General features: G+C 35.8%; 1 protein-coding gene across 1 annotated transcript in view; it reads left to right on the top strand.

Annotated features, from left to right (window-relative positions):
* The first annotated feature begins 645 nt into the window (after positions 1–645).
* The window catches only part of thsd7ba (thrombospondin, type I, domain containing 7Ba), a 110,087-nt gene continuing 98,369 nt past the window's right edge, over positions 646–12,363 (top strand). Inside the window, exons 1-2 of the mRNA XM_066688515.1 lie at positions 646–667; positions 5,456–6,281. Of these exons, the coding sequence (XP_066544612.1) occupies positions 646–667; positions 5,456–6,281 (848 nt within the window). The remainder of the gene's footprint in view (positions 668–5,455; positions 6,282–12,363) is intronic.

Raw genomic sequence — 12,363 nt, 5'->3', positions numbered from 1 at the left:
TTAAAAGAAGTCTTTCAGCACCAAGCAACTGAGAAAATAACCTTATTAGGAATTGGAGGATTACCTCGGTTGTCTGAATTAGAAGAATCCATAGAAAATAAGTGAAGTTGTGATATATAGAATATGTATAGAATGGAATTAAATCAACCCATTCTGTGCATTGGTGCAACTATTCTATATCACAATTCTATGTCATGGTTTTATGAGTCTTTATGTGTTGCTATAGAGTCTAAGTAAGACATATACCATTCTTCCAGTTTGATGTTACCATCATGAAATATTAAGTCTCTCGGTTGACTTGATAATAGTTGCCGTGGGGAAGACATATGTGTTGATTCTGTCGTTTATCTGCTATGCAAGATGTTATGACCAGTGCTTAATTGTAATTGCTGAGGTGCCGGAGATAAAAGTTAATGTGAGAGAGCGTATGTACAAGGAACTGTAAAAGGAGGTACTGGACCGATGCTGTAGCTGAGAATCTGTCCCAAATTAAGCTCTGGTTATGACATGACACATCCTGACGGAGTGAGAGAACACTCATTATTCAGTTAGTTTTACATTTTTCATTTTTCAAAGTTGCTTATATTAAATCATTGATCTGGAAGAGTGCTATATGTCTTACTTATACACAATAACAACACATAAATGGCCGGAGTTACATTTGAAGGTACTCTATGGGTTTATTATAAAAAAGAAAAAGAAAATAAACAAACTAAAAAAGCCTTGGGGGAAATAAGGTGGAGATCATTGCATGAAAATTAATTACAAAATGAAACCCACACAGAAAACTTGTTAATAACTGGAATACGATGAATTATTATTATTAATAACAAAGTTGTGTCTCTGAAGTGCATTTTTATATTACAAGGCGCACATATACAAACCTGAGGATTAAGCGGAGTATGTTTGTGTATTCCTAGTCTAGGAGTGATCGTTGTCTGAGCATTGCAAATTAGATTTTAGTGACTGTAATATTATTGTACCCTGAAGGCAACTCATTAACACAACATTTCAGCTAACTGTGAGAGGCTGCTCATATGGGACATTCATGTTTCAGTAACAAATAAACTAATAAACTATGAACAATAGTTAACTAAAGTATGTTAGATCTTATACTGTACATATTTACTTCAAATTGATGTTGGAAAACACAATCAGCCGAATAAAGAAAAGAAAAATATTTTTGGCCTCTTCTATTAAATTTTTTATGTTATTTTTCACATATACTAATATCTGTGGGTGAATTATGTCTTGAAGTTCATGTCAAATAGAATGGAATTCCCAAGCTGGAATATTTCTGTCATTCACAAATCTGAAACAACACAATTATAATGTTAATCATTAATAGTAGGTTTGTAAGAGCATTGTGCAGACACCTGCATGGAATTAGCTGATTAGGGACATACTGAAAGATGGGTAGATAAAAATCACTTAAGATGCATGGACAAATAAAATAATCTAAATGTAAATACATAATTATATTTTTCAATATTCAAAATTTGTTTTAAAATATGTGGCTTAAGTTGCATTTCACACTATGATAACTATCACTGTTTTGTTTATAATGAACACTATATAAACAAGGATTGTCGGAGCTGGAGGATTATTAAACGTAACAGGATGTAGTACAAAGTAAATAAAAACAAATCTTAAAGACATATGAAACTTGTATGTCTATAAATCATAATCTCAAACATCAGTCTTGTACTGGTTTACAAATCTATGGTGTCTTCAGATAACAAAGCACTTGCAGGAGGATTTTCGGTCTCTCGTATAATTATAACTTCTTGAAAATAGAAATATAAAAGACATTAGGAGATTTCCAGGGCGGTTTTGATATATTAACTTTGCCTCAAATTAAAAAACCAGAGGCTATTTGTATTCCTCCTCTGTGGAACAAGATAGTGACAGGCAGTGTGATTATTCAGGATCAGAGGAGCGGTGTGCTTCTGGAGACTGGTGTGTTTACCAGGCCTTTTCAGAGCTTAATCAGTCAGAGTCACAGCTGTAATGTACAAATACAGTAAGTGTACATTTAAATAGCTGGAGAAAACTGGCAATGTTCTATGAAGCCTGTCAATAAAACAAAACAAGATCACAACAGCTTAACAATGAAGCGAGCAATAAAAATGTCTACTCTGTGATCTCCAACCAACATTTGTGTTTTTTGTCATGTTTCATTAAATATTGGTGCATGTGCCCACTTTAAAATGATGTACACCACAAATGCTTACATTGAATTCAATGCTTGGATCAAATGAAGCTGACATGGAGCCACTATTCAGCCTGTCAAATAAAGTAGGTTAAAAGGCTATAAATTCATTCAGAATAGTTACTTAGTTACACAGATTTTTAAAAAAGTGCATTCCCCCTGCTGTGCTTATAAATTATGGATTATAGTGGCATGTAAAGACATACTCCTGTATTTTGTGTTAATGATGATCCTACGTGTTACAGTCAAAATATATCACAATCTCCTCAAAATGTTATATTGCTCTTTCCAATATTCAGAGCAACATGTGTGTCAATCCCTTTCGATGCATCTCTAATATGCCATTTCTAATTTCCATATTATTCTACATTATATAATATACAGTAAAAATTCTACATGCCAATATGTGGTATTGGTTAGACCTGATATAATTACCTAAACTGTGACTTGAAAACAGGAATAGCTAGTATAGAACAGCACGATTCACGTTGTTTGTGAGAATAGTAAAAATAATAATTGGAACGCCTCACTTTATTATTATGTGTGAAATATCACTCAGCCTGGCCAATGAGTCTATCTATTTCTTATTATTGGGCTTTGAATTGAAGATGTGACTTTGGAGTTCTATTGAATGTGAAGAGCGGAAAGGTTAGCACTCAGCTATAATGCAATTGTCCTTCCCCTGACCTCACTAAGGGAGCCGACTGGTTTTCTGTGATTATCCTCCTCTTCTGTGGCTTCCTGCTAAGCATGTGTGCCATTGTAGAGAGACACCTGCTTGTTTTTTGACACATTTTGCTGACCCACTGCTGACCTTATCACTCCAGTTTTGTAATCCCCTGTGAGAAGCATATGTTTAATTTTTAAATTATCGATGGTAAAAGATGGATCCTCTCGGGCTGTCGCACATGTTTACTGACTGACTTTAGGTGAGTTGCTTAATAGGAAAGCAGCGTTTAATGAAAAACAGAGAACCGTTGTTGAGGAAATTATGTTAGCCACTTGATCATAACAGTATTGGTACAGTTACAACAGAACACAGAATTTAAGAACATTTCCCAAGGATTTTAACTCGATAAATTCATAACAGTTCTCAGAAGTTATTAATAAAAGCAACATAATAAATTGTGCTTTATACAAATAATTAGTTACATTTACTATGAAGGAAATTACGCTCATTTTCTCTGAGTTATTACTTTGGAGCATATGTCTTGGCTGAATACATAACTACAGAAGAAAGAAAAAATTAATAAGAAATACATTTAAAATAGCTATTTATACATAGCTCAAATACTCCTACTAGACTCTATGTTGGTGATAGATTGTAACATGTTTAACCCTGTTACCATGAACTCAGTAACTTAATGGCCAGCTATTTAAAATTTCAATTTGTTTCAATACGAAGGAGTATCCATTTATCCATTTTCAATACCTGCCTCATCCAGTACAGGGTCATGGTGAGCCAGGGCCAGACCCAGCTGGCACACACTACACAAAATCATAAACAATCCCGCATTGCTGTTGTGAGCATGTGTGATCAATGTATAAAAACTGTATGCTACAGAACATGACAGCAAATTGCCATGGGGCAAAATCACACTTCTCAGAACCCTCTCCTTAGCCAGGAAAGATGACTTCCGCATGTTTCACCTGTTGCCTTTACATGTACTGGCAGCATGTGTTGGTCCTTGCCCAGGGAAGTCATCTTTGCTGCCTTAGGGGAATGCAGTGTTTACTCAGATGTCTGATTTGGTACACACACACACATCAAATGTATATGTATGCAGGTGTTTGGGGACATACAAGTATTATACATTGACCGAATACACTGATTTGTTTGTTTTCATTTCAATTGATTTAAATAATACTGATCATAACAGTCTATGCTTAAGTTTACAGCTTACAAATAGTTTTATTTTAGTTAAATAGAGAAACTTTACTTCCCATTTTCAACAATTGAATTATTTCATGTATATCATTTTACACTAATTAACTAGAATCTTTTCTATTTTCTGTATGTTTGATTCTCTTTGTCCTTATCTCTGGACCATAAGTGGGTTTTCTTTATGTATCAAGCACAGGGTTTGTTTCTGTGTAGATCTGTACTGTATAAATCCTTCTGAAAAATGTGATGATACGTTTGAAACTGTTTCAAGATAATTTAGTCAAAAACAGCCAAGACAGAGTCTGGATGTGGTCTGTGTGTTTTAATTTTTCTTTTCTATAATATTGTCTGTCAGATTAAATGATTTGCCCCACTCTTTTTCACATGGAAAACTAATTACAACCTATTGCAGAAGCTTGTTTCTGCTGCACATCTTAATAATAAAAATGTAAATTGTGTAACAGCCAATCTGACTGGAATGCAATATTATAAAGTAGCACAGCAATTTTCTGTGAGTTGGGCATAACAGAGCATTCAAGCCTGAGCTTCAATATTGTATCTCCACTTGAAATTTTTCCAGATTTCTTGAAAATGACCATTGTATTTTCTTCAGTGTTTGGGAATATGTATATATAGATATATATAGATAGATACAGTATCAAAACACAATGTTACCATTAGATATATAAAATCTAATGGTTGCATTTTGGTTGTTTACAGAGCATTATTTTGAGTAATTTTACTGAATTATGCACTAAAATCAAATTTGTCAATCACATTAAGGTTAAGTTTTGGTTTGTGGTAGGGGTAGGTTAAGAGTCAAGGGAAAGGTAGTTTTTCTACCTGGTGTAGACATCTGTGGGCTAAGCTTTACATTTTGGTGATGTCTAGGCTTGGGCTTCAGGGCTTATAATGCCACAGGTAACGTAATGATGTAATCAGTTATAGAGAAACATCTGCCCTTATCTCTACTGTAGTATCACAGCTCACCATAAAGACTCAAAATATGATTTAAGGTTCAGGTTAATGAATTGCCATATTTGTATTAATGTAGATTTGGATGTCTATAAAACATCTGTAAAAGAATGGAAAATCCCAAACTAGGAATGGTCTGATGGTTACATTTAGTGAGTTTAGAAAACATTTGTGTGTATAATTTTGCTAAATTATAAAGTGCTGTATTTAATTCTGCAATTTAATTAGCATTACGTTTTGGTGCATTACGTAAGTAATGTGTGACTAAGAATCCAGGGGCACATCTGTTCATGTCTGATGGCACACTGGTTGGGAAACACTACACTATCCCTTGTTTAAATCTTCAACATATGGACACAATATCTGTTTTTCTCTTTCTGCAGGTCAGTGGGGTAGATGTATGGGTGAAGACTGTGGACCAGGGGGAGTGCAGACAAGGACAGTGTGGTGTGTTCACACCGAGGGCTGGACGACCCACCATTCCAACTGCAAACACACAGAGAAGCCTACAAGCCAGAGGGAATGTTTTAAAGTTTGTGAATGGCATCAAGAACTCTTCGAGTGGGAAGTGTCCGAGTGGGGATCCTGCATTTTAGTCCCTTATTTTTCTAACGAACTGAAGCTAAGGACTGCAGAGTGTGTAACCGCACAACATGGAATACAACAAAGGAAGGCGCATTGTGTTCGAAAGTCTAACAGGACAGTGGTGACGGAGAGGATCTGCGAGTTTTTCTCGCAGAGGCCGGCTGTGGAGCAGGCCTGCCTAATCCCCTGCCCACAGGACTGCGTGGTGTCAGAGTTCTCTGCCTGGTCTGGCTGTAGCAAGACTTGCGGCTCAGGATTACAGCACAGGACAAGGGCCGTGCTGGCCACCCCGGTGTACGGAGGTGCAAGCTGCCCAAACTTGACGGAAACCAGGAACTGCCATAACCAGTTTTCTTGTTCTGTGGGCGAGGATGAGTACAAATACAGCCTTAAAGTCGGGCCGTGGAGTGAGTGTAGGTTACCGCATCAGAAGGACGTCAAACTGAGTGGGAGGACCATGCTGGATTTTAATATTGAATCGGCGGAGAAAAATTACGTGAAGCGGCACATCCAGAACAGCCACAATCATCACCATCACCATTCAAAGGCGTGGGACATAGAGATAGGTTACCAAACCAGGCAGGTCAGGTGTACAAGAAGCGATGGCAAGAATGCAATGCTCAGGTATGAGAATGTGACGTAAGCTCTTATGAAATGGTATTCTCATCTACATTCAAGAAATGAAAACTAGTTCAAGCAGGCAGACCTTGTTAACTTACAAGATGGAAGTACTGCAGAAATTATATGAAACACACCTCAATCTATTTAATTTATATATTCACATAAATAATGACGCATGTTGGGTTACCATGTTGCAGAAAGCAATTGCTTTTCGGTCACATTTTGCAAGGTTTTCACCTCTGAAGAAGGGACAACTAAATCGGTTAGTCTTACATGAATCTCCTCACCACTGATTTACTGCACAAGACGAACATTGAAGCATGCTCAGCAATTGTGGGTGGTTGCCTTGGGAAATGAATTCTTGTCTTTTCAGAATATGGTTTATTAGATATAGGGATTGTTATTATGGGCAGCCACAATCTGTGAGACTTTTACAAAAGTCTCAGAGAATCAATTTTCAATCTTTTTAATTTTTTGTATTTTATGGGGTGGCCTTTTCATGGTGAGCCCCAGCTCTGAGTGCTTTAAAAGGAGACACGGATACAATAAAGTGCATGTGTGATATGTCTGTTTCTGCCATTCCAACACAAACATACACTGTAGTTATAGAATCATAGATATTTAAGAATATGCCAATAGTTGAAAGGCTTGTGGGGAAGGAATGACAATTTAATGCAGCATTATTTTGAAATATCTTTTTTAGAAAGGGGGTTAGGATTTGGGGAAGCTGAATGGACCTCACATGATTTTAATTGTGTGTGTGTGTGTGTGTGTGTGTGTGTTTGCATTTACAAGAGTGATGTACTTAGAAAATAATGATTTCTCTAGTAATGTTTCTTTTAATTTCCATGTGTAATTGCTTTTCATTGTCTAGTAACTTTAAAGCAGTTTTTTTTCCTAGCTTTTGCAGACTGTGTCTCATTTAAAAAGAACAGTGTACAATAAGATGTGAAAGATCTGCTCTTTATGTAATTAAGATGATACTGGATAGATAATAATCACATAATTGAATGGTAAATGAGTGCTATTGTGCCTTTCTTTTTTATCTTAGTTGTATATTACATTATACTTTCAAATTAGGGAGTTCATGGTGGTACAATTTTATATGATATGTATCCAGAGGTATGGCATTTACTGTAAGTTCTGGTTATTCTGCATTTTTGTGAAAACAAGAGGTTTCTAATAGGTCACCTTACAGAACCTCATCATCTTGATCCGCTGTATTTGATTTGAGTGCCATTTATGTTGTCAGCATGGTTACTGCAGCAAGAAAATCGTCTTGCTTTTAATGCAGTGGGGGTCCAGGAGAATTGAATAGTTTAATATGAGTCTATGGAGACATCTGTGTTTATGAAAGGATATTGCTTGGATCTGCATATAATTGATTTCAGGCAGTTTTGAGATTACCCGAGTTCTTTGCTTATGAAGTGAGTCTTCATATATACATATATATAGGCCTATTTTACCCTCTTTGCAGTCTTTCAGATTCATATATGAATGTCCATACATGCATAGTACTAAACACAGCACAAAAACCCATTTGCTTTATATAAGTTATAACCAATGTGTTGAAGTACCAGTTCATATATATTAGGCCTACTTGTGGTGAGGACAATATTGTTCATGTTTTCTACTCTCTTCCCTGCATTGTCCGTTCCCTTTAGAAATAATATATATATATATATATATATATATATATATATATATATATATATATATATATAGTGTCTCTTACACTAAGTATTGCACATTGTTACTGGTATGATATGAATGAAATAGTCAGTGGCAATGACCTTTTGATGACACTGGGCTTTTCCTCCCTCTTCTTTCGAGCATAAATAAATAAACAGGAAGCATTCCATCCTGTTGTATCATTATGAACTGTGTATCAGCTGAAATTTAAACACATTTTGGAAGTGATCTTAAATGTAATGGACCTATAATCCAAATTGTGATTTTTTTGCTGGGTATCATCAAAGCACCATAAACAAGATATCACAGAACACTAAACTACACTGGCTGAATACATAATATTTTAGTGCATGAGGCAATTAAATACACAACATAATCACCATGCACTTAATTTATCTCGATTTAGTACAGTGTACAGATGTGTGTGTGTGTGTGTGTGTGTATATATATATATATATATATATATATATACAGTGAGGGAAAAAAGTATTTGATCCTCTGCTGATTTTGTACGTTTGCCCACTGACAAAGAAATGATCAGTCTATAATTTTAATGGTAGGTGTATTTTAACAGTGAGAGACAGAATAACAACAAAAAAATCCAGAAAAACACATTTAAAAAAAGTTATAAATTGATTTGCATGTTAATGAGGGAAATAAGTATTTGATCCCCTATCAATCAGCAAGATTTCTGGCTCCCAGGTGTCTTTTATACAGGTAACGAGCTGAGATTAGGAGCACTCCTAATCTCAGCTCGTTACCTGTATAAAAGACACCTGTCCACAGAAGCAATCAATCAATCAGATTCCAAACTCTCCACTATGATCAAGACCAAAGAGCTGTCCAAGGATGTCAGGGACAAGATTGTAGACCTACACAAGGCTGGAATGGGCTACAAGACCATCGCCAAGCAGCTTGGTGAGAAGGTGACAACAGTTGGTGCGATTATTCGCAAATGGAAGAAACACAAAATAACTGTCAGTCTCCCTCGGTCTGGAGCTCCATGCAAGATCTCACCTCGTGGAGTTTCAATGATCATGAGAACGGTGAGGAATCAGCCCAGAACTACACGGGAGGATCTTGTTAATGATCTCAAGGCAGCTGGGACCATAGTCACCAAGAAAACAATTGGTAACACACTACGCCGTGATGGACTGAAATCCTGCAGCGTCCGCAAGGTCCCCCTGCTCAAGAAAGCACATGTACAGGCCCGTCTGAAGTTTGCCAATGAACATCTGAATGATTCAGAGGAGAACTGAGTGAAAGTGTTGTGGTCAGATGAGACCAAAATCGAGCTCTTTGGCATCAACTCAACTCGCTGTGTTTGGAGGAGGAGGAATGACCCCAAGAACACCATCCCCACCGTCAAACATGGAGGTGGAAACATTATGCTTTGGGGGTGTTTTTCTGCTAAGGGGACAGGACAACTGCACCGCATCAAAGGGACGATGGACAGGGCCATGTACCGTCAAATCTTGGGTGAGAACCTTCTTCCCTCAGCCAGGGCATTGAAAATGGGTCGTGGATGGGTATTCCAGCATGACAATGACCCAAAACACACAGCCAAGGCAACAAAGGAGTGGCTCAAGAAGAAGCACATTAAGGTCCTGGAGTGGCCTAGCCAGTCTCCAGACCTTAATCCCATAGAAAATCTGTGGAGGGAGCTGAAGGTTCGAGTTGCCAAACGTCAGCCTCGAAACCTTAATGACTTGGAGAGGATCTGCAAAGAGGAGTGGGACAAAATCCCTCCTGAGATGTGTGCAAACCTGGTGGCCAACTACAAGAAACGTCTGACCTCTGTGATTGCCAACAAGGGTTTTGCCACCAAGTACTAAGTCGAAGGGGTCAAATACTTATTTCCCTCATTAACATGCAAATGAATTTATAACTTTTTTGAAATGTGTTTTTCTGGATTTTTTTGTTGTTATTCTGTTTCTCATTGTTAAAATACACCTACCATTAAAATTATAGACTGATCATTTCTTTGTCAGTGGGCAAACGTACAAAATCAGCAGGGGATCAAATACTTTTTTCCCTCACTGTGTATATATATATATATATATTTATTTATATCTACCTATATATAAAATCTCTGTTGGTTATTAATCTACAGTGAATCACCTTTTCCAATTATTACAACTTGAAGTTTGAAGGCTTTTATGCACTTGTTTGCATGGCATGGGATCACTTAAGTGAAATCACTTAATGTGATCTGAATTATAGTAGTTCAACACTACTTTTTGTTTTTACTGTTATTAACCTCATATTGAATGAACAGAACAGCTTCCAAAAGCCTCTAAATACACCTGAATTCACACTGAGTGAATCTAAATAGTGTACCTACTGTAGTGTACCCACTGCAGCACTGTTCATAACATATGGCGGGCATCAGAAACACAGATGGGGCCCAGCATATTGATCATTTGCCTCACATTCATTCCATTCAGTGTGAAGTATATGGTGTGGAAGAAGTGTGGCAACTTGTCAACACAAGGTATGGAAATCTGAATAGGTGTAGTGCCCTCTGACTGCTGTTATTTTCATGAAAATAACATCTGGCATTGTACAGTATATATTAGCAACTAAGTGGCTTAGAGGATTGTTTAAGTCCCTTTGGATTTGTAAGCTCTTGTATTCCATCTTAGGCAATTACAATGTTGATTTATGATCTCTGATTCCAGCCATTTTCTAAATAGGTAGAGAGGTTTAAGTGAATAAAAAATTATCATCGAAGTCACTAATACATACAGACACTAACTAATTGGTAATTATGCCATTACCTTTCAGTGTCTTTGGTTGAGCAAAGGAAATTTGTGTTTTGCTGAAACTTGCTAGTGTGTGTTCTTACTGATTATGGTAAGCTATTTTTATTTTCATCTTTAAATGATCCACCATTTGTTGAAAAAATCTGTTTGAAAAAACAACAAACAAGTCCAGTCCCGATGAGGATAGGAAAACTGCAGGTGTGACTCAAGTATTGTCACGGCTGTAATCCACAGTGAAAAAGATAATTTACAATATCTAATTAACATTCTCATTTAAATTTGCAAATGGCAAGTTAATATTATGTTGTGTTGTTGAATATATATTTCCCACCTGAGTTAAATTTTATTCAGTTTCTTTAATTACAGTCTAATTACCAAGTAAAATCACACAGGAGTGAACAGCACAGAGTCATTACAATATACATAATTAATTAAATTGTAGGAATTAATCTGATAAATTTATAATTATGTATCCGATGATGTATTACATTTATTTATAATTTTTGATAACTTACATGCAATTGCTTTCCCAAGTACACCCAAATGATATTGAAAAGACACTTCAACAAAAACATAATTAGCCACATCCAACCACACTTTAATGTAAAGTTTAAATGGATAGAGTTGTGAAGGTACCCATACAATGATTTAAAAAATACAAAAATACATTTACAGTACTTATTTTTTTAATTAAATTGCAAATACATAGTATATGGTATAGACTACATAATAATTTACCATTCTTATTTTCTAGTAGCAGCAGTTATATTTCTGTCAACTGTAATGTCAGAATCATATGCTGAAGGATATTATTTATATTACAGCCATGGTGGTACTTTAAGAATACTGGTCAATGTCTGGGGGTCCTTTTTGTATTATGGCAGGGCTTTGTATTTGTTTAACAAGCCAGTCAACATTTCATGATTCCCTATTAATTAGTATGGTATAATTGTCTGCATAATACAAGTTGAGCATGTTAACTAATGCTAGTTCATTGGCCTGTCTTTGGTAGGAGTAGGGTTCTTAATTAAATACATTGTTGCTCTGGATTTGAAAGCCTTTATAGTTCCTCTACCACAGTGGGGTGTAAAGATTTGAGAGAGAAAATAAAATTCTCAAATCATTTTGAGCATTTCATGTTTAAGGGGCTAATAAAGGATAAAGGTTAAAAGTAATCTGCCATATCATAAAATATAGTTAATTTAAATTCAAATGAGTTCCTATTGATGTATAATATTTTAATTAAACCTGTAAAGGAATTAAGAAAACATAGAACAAACATATGTTTAAAAAAAACAGGTCAGCATTCTAACAATGTATTAGTTTAGAAATAATTGTGTTTTCAGTAATAAGAACATTATACAGCTCAAAAAGCAGTGGGCTCACATTAGAACTGTAATCTTTTTAAATGGGGGTATGCAATTAACCTGTATATTTACTTAACATTTATGTAGCTGCAATAGTTGTCTTAGCAAGTTTATGTTGTAATATATGTTTAATGATGCACAGCTTAACTGATACAGGCCTACACATTCTCATGGTACTGATATACAAATTACAAATTCTGTTTAATTAACCTGTCACTCAATCAGCTTGTTATTCAGTTTGATTATGTAAACAATATATCA

The sequence above is a fragment of the Amia ocellicauda genome, chromosome 16, assembly GCF_036373705.1.
Source record: "Amia ocellicauda isolate fAmiCal2 chromosome 16, fAmiCal2.hap1, whole genome shotgun sequence".
In the NCBI taxonomy this organism is placed as follows: Eukaryota; Metazoa; Chordata; class Actinopteri; order Amiiformes; family Amiidae; genus Amia; species Amia ocellicauda.
The sequence above is the reverse complement of the archived record's forward strand: the minus strand, read 5'-3'. Positions and strand labels throughout refer to the sequence as shown.